The 18,843-nt window shown below is 35.0% G+C and overlaps 5 protein-coding genes across 6 annotated transcripts in view; 1 reads left to right on the top strand and 4 right to left on the bottom strand.

Annotated features, from left to right (window-relative positions):
* Positions 1–18,843, bottom strand: part of LOC116771742 (protein prickle) — a 153,406-nt gene that overhangs the window by 88,332 nt on the left and 46,231 nt on the right. The window lies entirely within an intron of this gene.
* On the top strand, positions 2,690–4,014 carry LOC116771748 (general odorant-binding protein 1-like). Its single transcript, XM_032663703.2, has 3 exons — positions 2,690–2,850; positions 3,095–3,275; positions 3,575–4,014. Exons 1-3 carry the CDS (start codon positions 2,716–2,718, stop codon positions 3,754–3,756), a joined length of 498 nt encoding a protein of 165 aa, XP_032519594.2. The 5' UTR covers positions 2,690–2,715; the 3' UTR covers positions 3,757–4,014.
* Positions 5,146–5,862, bottom strand: LOC116771749 (pheromone-binding protein-like). Its single transcript, XM_032663704.2, has 3 exons — positions 5,704–5,862; positions 5,446–5,626; positions 5,146–5,370 (listed from the first exon to the last, which is right to left on the bottom strand). Exons 1-3 carry the CDS (start codon positions 5,827–5,829, stop codon positions 5,186–5,188), a joined length of 492 nt encoding a protein of 163 aa, XP_032519595.1. The 5' UTR covers positions 5,830–5,862; the 3' UTR covers positions 5,146–5,185.
* LOC116771750 (pheromone-binding protein-like) lies at positions 6,134–8,341 on the bottom strand. The gene is made up of 3 exons (XM_032663705.2): positions 7,094–8,341; positions 6,532–6,712; positions 6,134–6,416 (listed from the first exon to the last, which is right to left on the bottom strand). Exons 1-3 carry the CDS (start codon positions 7,217–7,219, stop codon positions 6,241–6,243), a joined length of 483 nt encoding a protein of 160 aa, XP_032519596.2. The 5' UTR covers positions 7,220–8,341; the 3' UTR covers positions 6,134–6,240.
* Positions 8,491–9,350, bottom strand: LOC116771747 (general odorant-binding protein 2-like). Its single transcript, XM_032663702.2, has 3 exons — positions 9,178–9,350; positions 8,886–9,066; positions 8,491–8,765 (listed from the first exon to the last, which is right to left on the bottom strand). The coding sequence occupies exons 1-3, from the start codon at positions 9,307–9,309 to the stop codon at positions 8,587–8,589; spliced, it is 492 nt and encodes a 163-aa protein (XP_032519593.2). The 5' UTR covers positions 9,310–9,350; the 3' UTR covers positions 8,491–8,586.

The raw sequence follows: 18,843 nt of genomic DNA on the forward strand, positions 1-18,843 counted from the left end.
TTTTAAATGTTGAGTTACATTTAAATATTTTAAACAATTTGGTTAATTAATTCCTGTGTTGACGTGTCTCTAAAGTACAACATACTTACCAAGTCCACGCGCGAGCAGAACCTTTAAATGTGTTGAATATCAAGGAGATGCTTACCTGAAACAAACGTCACCAGTTAATATGTTTTATAACATGCCAATAATGACAACAGCACGCGCGCCTCACAGGCAGATAAATAATAACTATTTAATATCACAAAAACTTAAATTAATGTTTATTAAAACAATAACACTAATGACATCACATCATATACATCATTCCCTTTTAAAACTTTATTCCCTCGTAAGTGTATTCCGTCTGTGAAAGTTGCCCATATTTGATCAATCTCAAGGGCTGCGATTATCTTTTTTCTCATTTCAACAAAAACAAAACAATCATCTCCTTAAGCCTCGTATTTTATTCGTCTCCTAAAATGACGAAGAAGGAGAGTTGTAATTACGTATAATGTACCTTGTTTGTTAATCTTTTAAGTTATAGTATAATGTAACCTTTTAAGTTATAAATAGTAATAAGGGTTTGCTCAATAAAGCTGGCGACCAATAAACTCTGCTTCATATAATGATCGTGATTGGGAGTACGAACCTTGACTTATATAATGCGGGAAGTCCTTCTATGTTTTAAAACACATATTTAAATATAAAGCTATTATTTGCGGAGTGAAATGTTTGGAAACCAAACAAATTTTTTCCTGAATCTTTACTGTTGTCTTAGAATATGTTCTTGAAGTGCATGTTCTTTCGTAAATCCTTCGCCTTATCATAATCTCTTCAGAGATATTGTCACCAGAGGCTGCCCATTAAAATTTTAGGATGTCCAGAGAATATGAAAATAAAATATCACATCAATGGACCTCAATGAATACGCTTGTAGAGCCAGCTGGGATGGACATACTCGTACATGTACTGCAACACACTCGAACTTAAAATACATCCGTAACATGTACTGACGACTGATTAATTATATTGATTATGTTTTATTTTTATTAATTGTATAATATATTGTCAATAATGTTTTTCTGTTTGACGGTTTGTCAGGAAGTCGGTTTATTGATTACTTTCCTTGTCAGTTGTTTATTAACGTAGGTTCGGTAGTTGGAGAGGAACTGTAATTTTCTTTATTATATTATACATTTTACGATCGGTGTCGCCACTCGCCGACCGGTGAATACCCACATAAACACAAAATCAATTAACAGCTTGTCTATACTCAGTTATGACTGAATATTCAGTGTAACTTTAAGACAGTCTTTTATTTGAAAATCGGCTTTCTTTGTGATCTATTACAGTTTTAATAAAATTAGTCATTAAGTAGTTATAGTTACACAGGATCGACAGGAAAATTCTCTTATTAACTATCGTTACAATTGATAGCATCAAGAACAAGACGCCATAACTTTACTCATACCTTATTGCTTTAGAACCCGAAACTTTTAATTTAAATTCCTATTGAACTTATGAACATGTTAAAATGTAAGCAACAGTCACACATTTAATATATTAATACAAATCGTGCCAAACACACTTAGCAAGGGTACTTTACAGTTTAATGGCTTGTTTAATGAACAGAATTCTCTGTACACATATAATGGATGACGCTGCTCTATCATAATCCTCTGTTAATGACACTACAGGAGAGGAACATGTTCCAGTGATCAGGGAACGGGTTACCAGAGACTGGAGGTCTGGAGAGAGACAGACACATGTGTGATGTACTCACGGTAACGATACTATTTAGATATAAGTATTGACATATATTTAGACGTTTTGTTATATTATGTATTTGATCCAAAAGGAGTAATAAAATCTTCGTTTAGTTGATATAAGCAAGGATTTTGGTAAAACATAAATATTGTACTTTAGTTTTAAAACAATTAGCTAATATGGGAATCCATAATCCCCTCTCACTGTTACTATGTGCGAGGTGTGTCAGTGTGGGTACATAAATATATTCAGTAATAAAAATAAAAGACTGCTGGTCCACCCTCCCAGCTCCCGGGGACGGGGATTAATTGTTTTAGTATTTAACATTTAGTTATATTTTATTTTCAATGACCGATGTAGGTTTTTGTACGTCTGATATTTCGTTGTAGAAAGTTCAACTGCTACTTTTGAATACTTGAAAGTGGTTTGTCGTAATAACCCTACGTATGATGTCGCACCTTCAACTACTTACATATGAATTCTTATTTACACTTTCAGTTTTTCATCATAACAACCTTGAACACCCGATAATTAAATTTTTTCTTGAAGTCATGGAAGGTTTTTATTTTCATAGTAAGATCTTTGAGTCAATTGTCACTTCAAGGAATGTGATATGTTATTAAACTGCCCGGTCTACCTTCGTGTGTAATTACAAGAAACTGAATTATAAGAAATATTAGGATTCCCAGGACTGAAACTACGTCCTCGTGACGGAACATTTTATTGACCGATACAAGGAAACATGCATCCAACTTGAAGGAAAAGTTATTGTCCATAGTAATAAGTCAAGCCAGAATAGACAGTTCTCCAATTCATTTATTGAAGTATAGCCTTAGATATTGTTTAAGCAAAAGTGTATTTTTAATATATGTACGGAACCATACGGATGTGTAACTGATTATATAACTTTATTTCAGAAGCGTCATATAAGCCGGAGATTCCTTCCTCGACCAGGTATTCGTCAGTATGGCGTTGTTTTGTTGGCGGCTGTTGTTCGCGGCCGGGGTCGTCAGTCTCGCACAAGGGACTTTAGCTTCTCAGGAGATTATGAAGAAACTTACCACTGGCTTTGTCAAGGCTATGGAGGAGTGTAAGGCAGAAGTAAGTTCAGACATAATATAAAATGATGGAAAATTATCAATTTCATATTAAACAAATCTCATAATATTCGGGTTATTGGAATGTCAATAATCGTAACGTTAATAGCAAAAGTTCTCTTTGGAAACATTTATGGGACACGTTATGTGTGCTATTTAATTAAGTCTTCAAACAATTCTCAGACTCCGACAGCTCAATATTTTAAAGAGACACCTTTTTTATTGCCCCTCTCTACTCTTGTTTCCAGTTAAACCTGGGCGATCACATCATCCAAGACTTTATGAACTACTGGCGCGAGGAGTACGAGTTACTAAATCGAGACACGGGCTGTGCCATCATGTGCATGGCGTCCAAACATGACCTCATCACTGAGGATATGAAAATACATCATGAGAACGCACACGAGTTCGCCAAGAGTCATGGAGCAGGTGAGTCAGGGTGTTACAGAGAGGAAGGAAAGGAGGAACTTTAAATAATTAATCGGACACACTTTCTATTTACATTATAAATCGGCATTACGATCAAATTCAAAGGCTTCTTAAACTATTTTTGTGTGTGTGGGTATATTTTATGAGTTCTAATGTTCGCCAGTAACATTGAAATCGTTTAACAGAATATGTATAGTCTTAACTTGAACAGTCTTAGCTTAATTTTATTCCTTGATTTTACATGGCTTTTATGTTTCAAGTTTATATTCTCGTGGTAAATATATTCAATCTTCACACAGACGACGACTTGGCCAAGCAGTTGGTACAAATGATTCACGACTGTGAGAAACAGTTCACGGATATCACTGACGACTGCTCCAAGACTCTGGAGATATCCAAATGTTTTCGCACCAAGATCCACGAGCTGAAGTGGGCGCCTTCTATGGAGACCATTCTAGAAGAGTTGATGACTGAGACTTAATGAAACGAAGACGACAAATATCTATACACCGTTAAGTGAAGGAATTAAACTTCCTTTTAGAAGAAGATATTCTCCTGTAACGGTTTTCATTTCTTAAAGTTTTTCATTATTTAATAACAACACGGCTACGTTTAAGGATTGACGAATGTTAATGTTGCGCTTTTCCCGACAGTGACAGCTTTCTGTTTTGGCTTCTCCTAGCTTTATGTTTTAAAATGGTGTGGAAAATTAAAAATAAACATAATTTTATAAGTTAAATCATTTGTATTTCCTTAGATTCCGACGAGCTGTTCTTTTAATATAAATTATATTTAAGTTAAATGAATACTCAAAAAGTATAAAGTCGAGGACGGTGTTTAATTGGTATGTTAGTAAAAAAAATTAACAAACAATAAGAAACACGGTCAATGGTGCATACAAGCCGGGCTCGCGGCACGCGGGCTCCTCACTCGACACTCCTCTCACGTAACAATAATACAAGTAAACAATAAAAGTAATCTGAACCCAGGTGCGTCTCTGGATTCGCTCTCACATTTATTCTCGACTCCCGGGATGAAACACATCTGTGTGTTCATCCATTTATTTTATAGAATTCAGTTTTCGTGAAATTGTCGTGAAAGTAACTTACGATTGTTACTCAAAGATAGCAGACTTAACAATTTCAGTTCTGTCAAGCTGCTTAACACCGTTTTGCCTATAAAACACAAAGCCTACTAACGAACATCTAAGCACCATAATCGTCCTCGATGGGATGGTAATGTATGGTGTCAGGGCCTGTTTAAAACTCCTCACTCCTAAACCAGCATCGTAAGTCACTGGTGACGCGGTAATCCACCATAAATCTGAAGCGACAATGCCTTGTTCGGATCGTCTCCAACTTACGAGCTAACATCAAACCTCAATTAAGCCCCGTTGTGTGCCCTTGATCAGTCTATTTCCTAGCCACGAACATGCTTAGCTAATATCGATTACAATCATGTACTCAGTGCCTCAGGAACAAATTTTAATGTTTGTTTCGTTTATTTAAAATTTAACTTTTAATAAAACTTCCTCCCCTAGAGAATACTTGTTTAGTTAAAACCATCTATCAAAAATAAATTGACATCAAAATAGACTGACACATTGCGAAACTATTCAATTGTGTCTTTCCTCAAATAAGACTTATTAAATTAAAAAAGAGGTAAAACTCAACATTAATCTCTTTAAAATTGACTGGGGATATGAACTATTTGTTTAATTCAAAGCTAAATTGATTGTTCACTTAATTTGGTATACTTATGATCTCACATAGACCTAGTCTATTTGTTTTTATCAAAATGGTTTTTTTTTGTTACTTATAAAATTGTTTTGTATTTCAAAGTTTAATTAAAGGTTTTTATAGAAAAAACGTTTAGATCAATAATAGATTTTTATGTTCCATCATATTATATTACTTCACTTCGGTGAGTACTTCAGTTACAATAATATCAAATTTAGGTGCCCAGTTGACATCGTGCATGGCAGTCCTGAAGCACTTCGCTACATCCAAAGCTCTCAGACAGGAGTCCTCCTGCTCCATGAATTGCTGTTCACATTCGTGAACCATCGTTACCAGCTTTTTGGCCATCTGTTCACCTAAAATTAAAAACATCAAAGATAATTATAACTAGTACTTATAACTAGATACCAAACGTTAACACAGTCACTAACCAGCGCCGTGATTGATCGCAAACTCTTGAGCGTTGCCGTGATGAAGCTTTCCTATGGTGTCTAGGAGGTTTAGTTTCTGACTCATGCAGACGATAGCACAACCAGTATCTCGATGCATCAACGGATGGTCTTGTTTCCAGAAGTAATAGAGATCCGTCAGCACGTTATCGGTGAGACCCAGCTTGAAGCAATGTTATATGCTTGTTACTGAACAATTAATATCCAAAGAATTATTATAAATAATTAAAAAATAATTACCTCACGTTTACATTCGTCCAACACCTTAAAAAAACTCGACGTTATGCCTTTCATGACTTCATTCGATTGAACTTTTTGCACGTTTACAAAAATAAGAGCAAAAACGAAAACACATGATTTGTTCATGATTCTGATTAACACGCAATGTAGTGCCGCGGTCAGCGCTTGTCTTTTAAACGTACTTGTGTGTGATCAGTAATTGAGCAGTTAAATGATAACCAGTTGTTAAAAAAATAAAGGGACTTATTATTTTTTAATCGCTCCTAACATTAACTTAATGATTATATGTTCCTGGTGAGTGTGATTGAGGATATGTTACGTGACTATATGTGTCAATCATCACTCCGAGACACGAAGCATATGTAATAACATTGCTTCATCAAGACGGTAGCTAGTAGCGTGTTACGTCGATATTCAATGAAAGATCATATAAGAAATCTAAACTTGTTATTTATTAAACAGCGATGGCTTTCAATCATAGAAAATATAGGTACCTAACATAATAACATTAATAAACATTATTTTAAAACGTATCCTCTAATCATACGATATAACCAAGAGAGAGGTCGTGTCTGGTACCCAGCCGATTTGTTGGATGGCAGCTCGGAAGCATTTGGATAACTCAATAGCAGCCTTGCATCCGTTAGAGATAGATGAGGTCTTGTCGCGACACATGGAATAGAGTTGTATGAGGAACGACACCATCGAGTCATCTGATGATTTAAAAAATATTTCATTAATTGATGATAAACCGGTGAGTAACAATTTAATAATTGCAAACATTGTTTAAATATTATTAAAAAGGCTATCTAAAGAGATGAACGTCACCTCCGCCGTTAGCTCTAATAAATCCCTCAGTGTTTTCTACGATCATGTTTCCCTGCTGGTCTAGGAGCTCTAACCTCACCATGGCACAGAGGACCAAACAGCCTGTCTCGTCGTGGTTGAGATCGTAAGACTCTTCCCAAATATGTAGAATGTCACGGGCCATGGCGCGAGTGTAGTTCGTCTTCGAACATTAATGTTTAGTTCAGTTGGTACATTATTTAATCATTTAATAGATTTTCCTGCCATTTTCCTCACACCAGGTTTGTAAATAACATATATTATACTTTTTTATAGCATTGAACGCACCCCGTAATCTATATTTCCTTTAAAATGCCTAAATGGTAGTTTCCATCATACATTGACAAACGGTAAATCAATTGTATCTGGATGAAAGCTATCATTCGCGTTCTCTTTAACATTTATTAGTGACGATTTTTAATACTATATGTATTTCACTCATTAATTTATTGAGATCACACACCGGAAACACGCAGCTAGATAGGCGAGGACGACGTCTACTGATGCTGGGTGATAATTATATAAAAAAACATCTGAGAGTTACCCTTTCCCCGCACTCGAATAGTTTCGTTCCAAACTTGTAACTCAATGATTTCATCACGTCCTGGTTTAAATTTACGGACGGAATAAAAATAGAGAGAATAAATATTGCAAACATCATTATCGCCATTATTAAAGTAATCAAGGTCTGTGTTTTATAAAAACATAAATAAATGATTGCACATTTTAAATTGTTGATAAAATATGAATATCTCAAACGTTTTCAATGGAGTCCGTGAGACGTATGTATGTTTATGTACAAGGTCTCTAATCTTGACGTTCAAATTGATTTTCCAGTTCCGCGTGGTGTGGTGTGGTGTCGTGTAAGCGATTTGTTTTGTTAATTACTGCATCTGTATGCGAGTGAACGCGACTCACTGTGTACTAACAGAGCGCATCATAAATACATTGAGATCCACGACACATAGACACACGCGGAGGGAGAGGTGACACTCACATACGACGCTTAGGATATGTGACATTATAAACAACAAACTAACTCAGAATGTTTAATAAAATAATCACAGCTCGTGACTCTGTGAAAGCGTTCAATCAAATATTTTAAAAGACTAAATATACTGTAGGGTTCTGACGGGTTGATTGTATACCTGAAGTCTCTGAGTGCACTTACTGTGATAATTGAGGCTACTTAATGCTTAGCGAGCATTGAAATAAAGATGTAATCACTGAATCGCCGGATAAGAGCACGACTTGTATATCAGACGATGAAATGAAATATTATAAAACACAATTATTATTATTAAAATGTTCATGAGACTTTTCATCAAGACACATTCCCTTCAAAAAAATAAAAAAGGTAATGGGAGATAAATTTTTAAAACCCATTTTTTTGTCAGTCCTTAAAAAGGAATACATTAAAATAATTGATGTTAATTTGAAAGCTTGCTTTAACTTTCCGCCTGTCCCTTAAGAAGCTCATTAAGTTTATTGTCGTTTAATTTACAACTTTTTAATTTTCCTTCTTTAAGGTAGGTAACGTACACCTTCCCTCGAGTTGTATTTAAAGTCATCATATTGAGAACATAAAATCTTAGAGATGTTATTTACATATTAAAGACATAAAAATTTTATGTTAAAGAGTCCATGTATGGGTAAAAGAATTCATTAATATGATATCCTATAATGTATAATATTTAATGTAGGTACCTACAGCGCATTGCAAAAAGTGCTATATTTTATAATTATACTCTGCGATGATTTATGGTAAAAGCAAGATTTTATAGCTTAAATATTTAGTTTTCATAAGCGCCTACATATTTCAAAAGGCAAATGTTTAACATTTATGGAAAACTGGAATTTACGTAAGCCTCTGATATGGGATGAAGGTATAAGTTAAGCAAAAAGAAAGTAGCTCGCTCATAAAGACGAAAATACTATCACTCAGAATGTATTTGTTTAATTAATAATTTAATAACTAGAGACCGAAATCATAATCATAATGGCCAGCCAGGGTTCCGGTTAAAGAGGTCAGAAGATTTAATACTGTTCCATGACGGCCTCTATCATAGCGACCTCTGGGGCGATGCCTTCCTTCTTAGCGTCAGCTCTGAAGCAGGCTGCGACCTTCACCACCCGGTCACAGTCATCCTTAATGTCGTCATATTCCTTCTCACATTTGTGGATCATTTGAACCAACTTGTCTGCTAGTACATCACCTATAACGTCAGTAGAATTTAATAAGCTTCGACCCTATAATCTAAATAACAACCATATGTTAACGTTGGGGTTTCTATTCTATGTAGGGGCTAACTTAATTCAAAACAAACTAATTTTACCTTCGGGGAAGCCTTTTACGTAGTCATTCATATTAATGTGATGCATCCTTGCATCATCCTGTAAGAGTGCAAATTTATTCGACATGCAGATGAGGGTGCAGCCGAGCTCACGGTGAACTATCTCGAAGTCATCGCTCCAGAAGTGCTTGAATTCTTCGAGGATTTCTTTAGAGAGGCCTGTCTGGTAGTTCAAAAATAATATATGCCTAGTGGATTATACCGCAGCATACGCATGAATCACCGCAGTCTAAGGATGATATATAAATATTAGTGAGATATCTCTTCCCTTTACCTCTTTACGGCATTCTTCCAATGATTTTCCATAATGAGCTGTCACATGGCTCATCACCTCGGCCGTGCCATCTACAGTGACCGACGTGGCCGCCAGAACAGCACTCAACAACAATAAACCTCTCACCGCCATAGCATTCACCAGAACGAAGTTTGTTCAAACAATGAAGTAATTTAGGTTTTAGTTTCATTATATCGGAGTATTTTTTGTTATAATGATGTCCTTATCCTATCATCTTGATTATTATCGGTTACGTCTCAAGCTTGTTATTCGGACAGCAAGACGACCAACTAATTCCATGTTTTTGGTCTGCGTTTAACTCACATCCGTCTCGATAATTGTGAGCATCGCGTAATTGTCATCTAAATGTCGAGTCATGCTGCATGAGGTTTATTCAATAACTAACATACATTACAAACATGTCATCGCGTCCTATAAACTAACATTATTTTAGTTTATTTTTTCCAAAGACAGTCCATCTGACATGGTATTCTACCGATTAAAGTTCGGAAATCGCAACATTTGGATTCGAGAGAAGTATGGTAAAAGAAGACGGCAAAAAGAGGTAGGACGTAGTGGAATTACACATAAGTTTTTTTGAGAGAACCAAATAAGGAGAATACATATGTATAAGATGAATATATCATTCATTGACCGAGTACAAGTCCAAGTCTTTAATTGTTTTGTAATATGTTACTTTAATATCAACATACATTAAACAGTAATATAATGATCAAATTTGAATTCAAAACAGGAACGTCCTGAATATCACTTTCCTCTCACGTAATTCATTTGCCGGTCCATCGAGCGCAAAATCACTTTCACATACTATTAGTGCCCCCGGTGCATTTACTAATAGTGCACACTAGATACGAATTCAGGATTTTGGGATGATTCCTGACAATTTAGAAAAAATATTCAAAGTAAGCTCTATAACTACAGACTCTATCTATAAGAATGCAATCTCTTAAGCTTTTCAAAATATATTGTTCTCAATAGTAGTGTTTTTAAAATGATCTAGTTGTCTAGTTTAAAAAGTTGAAATGAACATAATTATATAAAGTATATTTTAAGTAAATATTTTTTAATAAGGAAATAAAAAATATCTTAAGGTTACGTAACGAAGGCGCGCGTTTTTCCACTTTGGAGTCTTGAAAGGAATGGAGGAACTTCAAGGGTCGTGTTCATTGTTTTTACAACGACAACAATACAAAAAAAAACATTAAAGTGGTAGCGACTCTTTTGCGAAAAACGTAGCCATATATATTTTTTTAATAAAAGTTTCGGAAAAAATACAACAATAATATATGAGTTTAGTTAAATAATACTATTCATATGTTATTGGAAATTATAAGTTCTTTAGAAGCTTCATTAGATTGATTTCTTTGACTCAACTAAATTATTTTCAAACGTCTCCTTAAGATCTCAGTGAGTAACGAGTTCTTAATTTACGGTTCAATTCGTGCAACAATTTTATCTCAGGAAATTTATCTCAAGTTTTATGTTCCCAGCCCCATGTGACTTTTATATGATATAATGATATTACAACCATAACATCTTGTTCTTAACTAAATTATTTATTAAACTAGGAATTAATTATATCATAAAATGAACAAATAATACATTCCATAAAAATATTCTTGCTCGGTCATGGATTATTAACATTTTTCTATCTATAAATTTGAAAATTGTCAAGGAGATGAATTATGAGGTGATAAGACCGGGGGGAATGGATTATGTGGTAAAGACGGATTAAAAAGACGGAGGATAAAGAGATTCCTAAATATGATACAATTTGTAATATTTTGTCAAAAGGTTTCAACTAACGATTTTTGTTACTTTTTTTGGTAACAAAAAGTGTTGAAAAATAAATCAGACAAAGATGTCAATATAAGTTAAAGTTCATCCAGGTTTGAGCATTTCAAAAATATTTCCCAGTTTGTCTTTGCTGAGGACCTGGAGTAGTGTTGTGTATAGTTTGTAACACTTAAAGTTGGTTATCACACGGTCACACCGTAAGCTACAAGACGTTATCGCAAGTTGTACTATACTACATGTTTTATAGTAATGTTTTAGTCAAGCTACGAGTGTGTCGTATTCATCATGATGTGATCCTTATCTTACAGGCTCTGCTACACATAAATATTAAAGTGCTTGCTGACAACCCGTACTTGGGACAGAGCAGGTTGTTCAAATCAACAAGAACAGCGATGTATGAGGAACTATTGCTAATTAATTAGTTATAGTTTTATTTTCTTCTTCTTTCTTTCTGCCTTATATAGGTTAAGTCTTATTAAACTTGAAGTTTTCCTTAATCACGACTTACAATAAAAACATTTCAGGATGTGTACCTTCATGAATGTAAATGTATGTATGTATGTGGCGTGGACCTCGCCTAGAAATTCCAAGGAAAATACAATTATATAACATTAAGCCCCGTCAGATTGCTGTGTAACTATTTCAAAGCGAAGCAAGTTCCATTTATCACGGCGTCTGGAAGCAATTCGTCAACTGTAATGAGCGTCGGCTGTCACCTCAGCAGAAAAATGGAAAAACTTAGCCTCATACAAAACAAGAAAAATTTTGCTTATTTATTTATACTTGTTATAATATTTTTATATTCTAGTAGCCAATTACAAAGGGGTCGGTGTGTTTTATTTAATTTTTCTTTTAGACGGTGACAATTCCTTAAATTCCCTTTCGTATAAAAACCTTGATATAAACAAAGTATTTCAATCGCGAGGGGTGATGCTCCTCGTTCGAGTGTCAGTATATTTTGTGCACACCTGTGTCCTATTATCTCCGAAACAATAAAACCGAACGCGACAAACATGCAGCCCGGTATCTGGATAGAAAAATATAAAAATTTACATATAAATAGGTCGCGATTTTGGTGGAAAATATTTATTTCTCCCCTGGCAACACTACGTGATAAGAATATGGAGGTTGTGCCGTGTGTGGTAACATTTCTCACTGTCTTTCCCCAGCGTGCTCTTCAGGAGGATGTGATTTCTCAATCATTTTCTTTGTTGTAGTATGAGGTGCACATTTTCTCATTATCCAATGCCTATTTCGCGGTGTTCAGATAGGAAATAATAATATATAGAATGTTTCAAACCATTATTTAAAAAAAAATGTATTTCAAAAATGTTTTTAAAATTCTGTTGGGTTTTCAACACTGGGTCCTAATATATTTTCTAAAGTTAAAAGTTCTTCCAATGTTTCTGAGTGCAGTGTTTTTTTTAAATCTTGATAACTTAAAGTATATGACTAGCTTTTTATCATATTTTTTGATGCCAGAACATTTATAATATAAAATTATACATCAAAATAAGTCAGCTAATAACTTCTCCATATCCTCTCTAATGATTCCTTTCCTCTTCTTTATGTATATCATTATTCTATATAAAATAAATATAATATGTTAAACGTGAGTAATGTAAGCGTACGTCGATATTAATATTAGTAGGACAGAGCCGTCATTCATCAAGCTGTCAGCGAGTCCTGGTGCCACCAGCAAGGAATCCTTTGAGACTCTACGGTCGGAATACCAAGTGCAAATATATATTGGTCTCTTAACATTATTAGGGATATTAAATACAACCGACAAGCGAAAATAAACCTTATACACTAGCGTTAGGATCTCAACCGTCGGAAGTGTGTTTTGTTTTAGAAGCTATACACTTTTAAATGAAATGGCAAAAACAGGAATGTACTGTACGTTTAAAACCCGTAGATCGTTCACATGTATTTTATCGCAAAGTAGTAAAGTTTAAAGTCGTATAAATTTTTTTTAGAGACTGATTATGGGTGATACATCATACTGAAAATTAGAAAAGTGACGTGAAACAAAAGAAAATATGGAACGAAAACGCAAATATCGTTTAGGAGAAGTCGAGTCGGTCGGGAGGCCTGCTGGTGACTTGGACCCTTACTGAGCTGGTCGTCAGAGACATTTGTAACATAAACTAAAAAGGAGTAAATCTATCAGAAACTATTGCGTCTGACATCCTTAAATGAAGCTGAATCTGATCTAATAAATTAAAATGTATTAATATAATTCTCATTTCACTAAATTTTAAACATGTGATACCTATATGAAAAAATATTTTTTAAATTATTTTTGTCTCCTCCATCTAAGCTGTGACTGGCAGTAGCTAATGTAATAAGGTGCAAAATTACCATATTTTGTTTGTAATTTTAATTAATATAAATCGCAGTGATATCTAGTACCTGTAATAATATTAAAGATTCCCATCACTCTTATCTCGTCTCCCCGTGCTACCGGTGGGTGTGAGGTAGACGGGACTCACCTGGCGATGGTGTGAAGATGAGCGCTGGTGGCCACCTTGACGAGAGGTCTGTGTGGTGGCCGGCTAGGCCTGGTGGGCGGACTGTACGTGTACTCGGCCGCCTCCCCGCAGCCGGTCAACCAGGACCAGTGCTCCGCCATCCTTCACTTATAACACTTGCTACACTCGCTTCACTTTGTACACTTTTTGTTCTATAATTCTTGCTTGTGCGTTTGTTATATTTATATTCGTTTCCTTCATATCTATCTATACATAAATTAAAATACAAATATGTATATTCAAATGGAAATGATGTCGCTATGCAATTTTAACTCAACTTTGACATATCGGGAAATGTTTCACTTATTAATGATATAATTACTTAAGGTGCTATTTTTTTTTAAATTAAGACGGACAAAAACGAAAAGTTTATAAAAAGGCAGTCGATAGAGTTCTGAAAACTTTTATCAAATAATTCACAGAGTCCCATCATTTAGAATACAACACGTTATATGCAAGTAACTCCTCGGAGACTTCATATGACAAAAGACGGACGGCAGTCTGCTGTCAATCAATATGAACCGTTACACTCGTTAGTGATCTCCAAATAAGAAACTTCCTTAATTTTATGGCATCTGCAAAAACAAACGGCACCTCAGTGGCTGTGATAAAAGATTTTGAACCTTATCAGTGGTCGATAAGGTATCAATTATAATGTAAGTTTCGTGTCGAACGTCAATCCGTGAAAATGCATTCTGCGCCCTTCTGTAACGTATCTGAATTATACTCGTATTTCCCCTCGGACTGTTCTCATCCGGGACAAAGGAATTTAGAAATCGATAGCTACCTGTCCCTCTCACACATGTTATAGAATGAAAGAGAGAGAAAACGATTAAATCCATTCATAATAGGAGTAGTTTGAAGGTAATAAATCTTAGCCCCTAAGATGCCATCGCGAGATATACAACATACAAGGCTCGCTTCGCGGGGTTCGCTGTGATATTAACCACATGCTGTTCGAGGGACTTTAGCCAAATATATATTAGTTATTAGTATATATAAAAGTTTAAAAAACAATCATATATTCATACTCTTCTCTATATGCAGAGTAAAATATAATAATAGTATTTATTTTATTTTTATCAGAGAACAGACTACGTGTGCCTGGTTAGTATGTGATTGTTTATGAACCATATATTAACAAACATCTCGTCCTGCTCCCCGGTACTCTTAACAGATTCAACCCTCGCGGAACACGTACAACTTCCCCGCAAACATTATCCATTACCTATAAGTATCGATAATATGCGTCTGGTTACTGTTGAGTATCTCGTAGATTATTTAAACCACAAAAAATTATAGGAAAACCAAATTTAAAAATATCTATTGATATTTGAAATGGATTATTATTTCTTAATGAATTAAAAAAATATTTACTTAGTTTTAAGGACAACGTTAATATGGCAGAACAAAGTTATACTTTTCTGATACAGGACAATTTGAACTGGAATTTAATTGAGAAGCATATCGAAAACATTTTTACGGCGTGAACCTTGAGACAGACTCTGACGAGACAGCAGACTCTACATAGAGAGACGCGGTGTATGAGATTCTATACTCTATACACTCCACACACTCACGTTGGAGAGCAGGCCTCCTGACTGTTCTTAATGTCATCTGTCTTTGTGCCTCGATGTATGTTAATGTATCTCAAGGGCACTCCGACTGAACATTTAAATCGTTTTCCACATTACAGGAAACATCAATAGACGTACACACAACCCGAGCGCGCCACCAACACCGTACATTGCAACTCTGATGACGGTCAAAGATAATAGATAGAAGAGTTACTACATAATAATAAACATTTTATTGGCTGTATTTGAAGTGACCAGTGACCACTGTCCTGTGAACGTCAGTCAGTCAGTCAGACGAAGCTATGGCTTGTGTTTTGTCTTTTGTTGACGTTTATAAACTTGTAAGCTGATATACAACTAACATTCTCCAATTGAAATAAAAATCTATCTGAAATGAAGCGTTAAATGGAAATGATATTATTATCTTATTTTTTTGTCACCTCCTGTTCATAATATTTAATAATTGTAAACACAATCAAATACTGTGACGTCAACAAAAGCGACGACTTTCCCAGTTGTTTCTGTAGATCGTGCAACAACATCGAGCCATTCAATAATGAACCAAACTGTTAATGCGATTGAACTGATTGTTGTATGAACCGACTGACAGGGGTGGAGACGTGGACCCCTGATACTGTAGGGGTTGGTGGAGATCAAATTAAAAATGTTCATTTTGAAAACGTACACATTAATGTTACTTATGTTTCACTTTGACGTCTCGTTTGAGATCGTTTGTTATTTGAATATTTTAAGAAATAACTTGGTTGTGTCTCGAGCTTAACACGAAACTTATATTTTCACAAAAGGATATTGATATTTTTATTCACGATCTTTATTCTTCTTAATGATCTAAGAATTCCTACATCTGTTATATTAATAACAGAGCTTAATTGATCTGCCAAATGAAATTAGGAAAACCCCATCTCGTCTCTACAACGAAATGCTTTAGTCTCTATTTATATTAGAATAAAGTTTAATTTCGTACAGTTCGTTCAGTATTGCAAGACCCGTCTGCAACGTGACTCATAGTAAAGTCCACACACACACACACAGGCTCTGTGTCTGTGTGTGCTTCAGGTAGAGGACACAGAGATGTGTAAACGTATAAAAATGATAATATTTCTTAATTAATAAAACCTTTATCTGCATTAAAATATACTGATGATATACGCGGAGCGCTATCATGGAATTCTCAAACTGTACACTGTGTAATAATTTCATAGTGTATTATATATCCGTCACTTAACATAAAGCGGTTCTGAACCCGTTTCCCGCTCCTCTCATCATCGAATCCGCGGCTTTTCTCTTTATGTCAAATCGATGCATGTTTGTAAACACCCTCAGCCTCTACATCTGTCACAGAAAGTGAACAGCAGAACGGGTCTACTCAAAAGAACATCCGTCTACTCAAAAGACTAACACTACAATATAAACAAATAGGTAATAAAAATGAGCGCTACAAATGTATCCAGTGTAATTTTCCATTCAACTGTCGTTTTGTCCGTGTGTATGTTACGTCTTCATATTGTAATATGTTTTTGTGTATAATATATTTTATATATTAACACGTCAATGACCATGGTCCTTGTAACACTCTACACAGTCGTCATGAACATCACCAGGAGCGTATGAGTTGATAGTTTCACAGATCACAACACTAACTTTATATTCTTCATTAAGCACAACAAATACAGTGTCGTGTTGGTGTTGAGGGTCGGAGGCGTCCCCGCGAGCCGCGACCACGTTCAGCACTAACCTAACCTTGCAGCGGGGGCTCGGGGCTGGAGCCCTCACACGGTACACACGGACGGACAGTTCCTTGTACTCCACAACTACTAACGCTTTCGCCACATTTACTATTTATTTATAAGGAATTTTAATTCTAATACAAGCTCGAAATATTGAACACACTGTATACTATAGTCTTATCTGGATATTTGTTGTTATAACTGGTAAATAAGATTGTAGTTAACATTACAAGGAGTCTCGAAAAAATAACACAATGTCATTAATAAATATAATTCAAATTTTATTTGTCAACTGGTAGTGCGTGACGTTCAAGGAAGCACTAACTAGTATTACATCGGTGTTTTAATATTCAATATTCAAGTAGCGAGTGAGTGTTGTATGTTGTCCGTGTGTCGTGTCCCCCGCGGTCGGACGGTAGCCGGCGCCCTCGTTCATTCATACAACGCCACGTGACCTTCAGTGTTACGAACTTTACGACAAACAGACAGACACACACTCTATACGTACACCGTACATAAAGGTGCTAAGGAAACAATGACATTATCACTGCAATATTGCTGTTATAAACATTAATATTATAATTAAATACATATAATACAAAGACAAAAGTCCATCATCGTTGACAACAGTATTGCATTAACGATGTATTTTAATGATTATTTATGTCTCTATTGTACATTAGTTTTATATTTTAATATATTTACGGACGCATTCCACGCAACTGTTTTTACAATATGTCCATATTGTAAGTATAAAATTGTACTTGTATTGTCCCACCCTCTATATTATAATTTGGATTATAATATGCGTGTGTGTGTGTGTCTATGCGTGTGTGTGTCCAAGTTTTATTGCTCTTTGTAAATGCATTATTGATTTTTGGTCTCCGCATTCTACAGGAAGAAAAAGTACAAATTCAGTAATACGCAAGTAATGTAATTAATTGAAACTTTGAAGTAAACTACTGTTATTGCTCACTCATATTATGAAATATCGACTTTATTTGGTCGAAGCTTTAATTTTTCTTTCAATTTGCAATTTTTTTTAAATCGTTACATAAATAGATTTATAAAGGAAGAATAGAGTGTATGTCCTGATATGTTCCGACCAATAGGAGAGGGAGAGAAAGAGAGAGAGAGTATCAATGAAATGTGTAACAAAGCGGGGGAAAATTGTTCATTTTGAGAGCGTCCATGAGGTCCTTGGCGGTGTGATGCGAAAACACAAAATTGCAGCCGCAAAGATGTGAAGTTTGAGTAAATGAACGTTTATGTAAAAGTCATATTCAATCTCAAATTAATACTTTTATAAATAAAATCTTCTATAAAAATCCTCTCTTTCATCGCTTCGTTTATATCTCCACGTATCGCATGTCGCTTCACATTACAATCGTTTGCGGAGTATTGGTGAAGTTAAAAGCGTCAGGCAGAGCTAAACATTGGACGTTTTCAATACCTGTATAATATATTTTGTCACAGCAGTTTTTAAAATGCGTCTATTATAGGTTTGTATTTATTATGTAATACGTAGTGTTAATTAAGATTTGAATAGTAAAAATAAAAGGAAAATTGTATAGACACGAGCAGAATATACTCCTTTGACTTCTGGAACACTTGTTTCTCGTCTACATTGATTTCTCACATCACCTCCAATCAAGTTAATAGAAAAACCCGTTTTAAAACCTTAAATCGGATAACTATTTTATAATTCTCAGTTGATTTCCCACGCCCCGAAAAAAGGTTCAATTGCGTCGTGGTTTTCTTTAACCACACCATATTTTTCTTTCCGTCAGCCCGAGAAGTGTCACCTTGTTTTTTTTTTTGTTGTTATAAACTTACCCTCATGAAATGGTAGCTCCAGCTCTTAATCAAATCACATAAATCGAAGCTTCATTCCGTGCGCAGTAAATGTATAAAAGAAGTAATGTTTCTGATCGTGAACAGTCATTAATATGCGCATTGTGAGCCTCGTACCATCTGTCGCTGTAAGAA

Source organism: Danaus plexippus, assembly GCF_018135715.1.
Source record: "Danaus plexippus chromosome 16 unlocalized genomic scaffold, MEX_DaPlex mxdp_23, whole genome shotgun sequence".
NCBI classification, from domain to species: Eukaryota; Metazoa; Arthropoda; class Insecta; order Lepidoptera; family Nymphalidae; genus Danaus; species Danaus plexippus.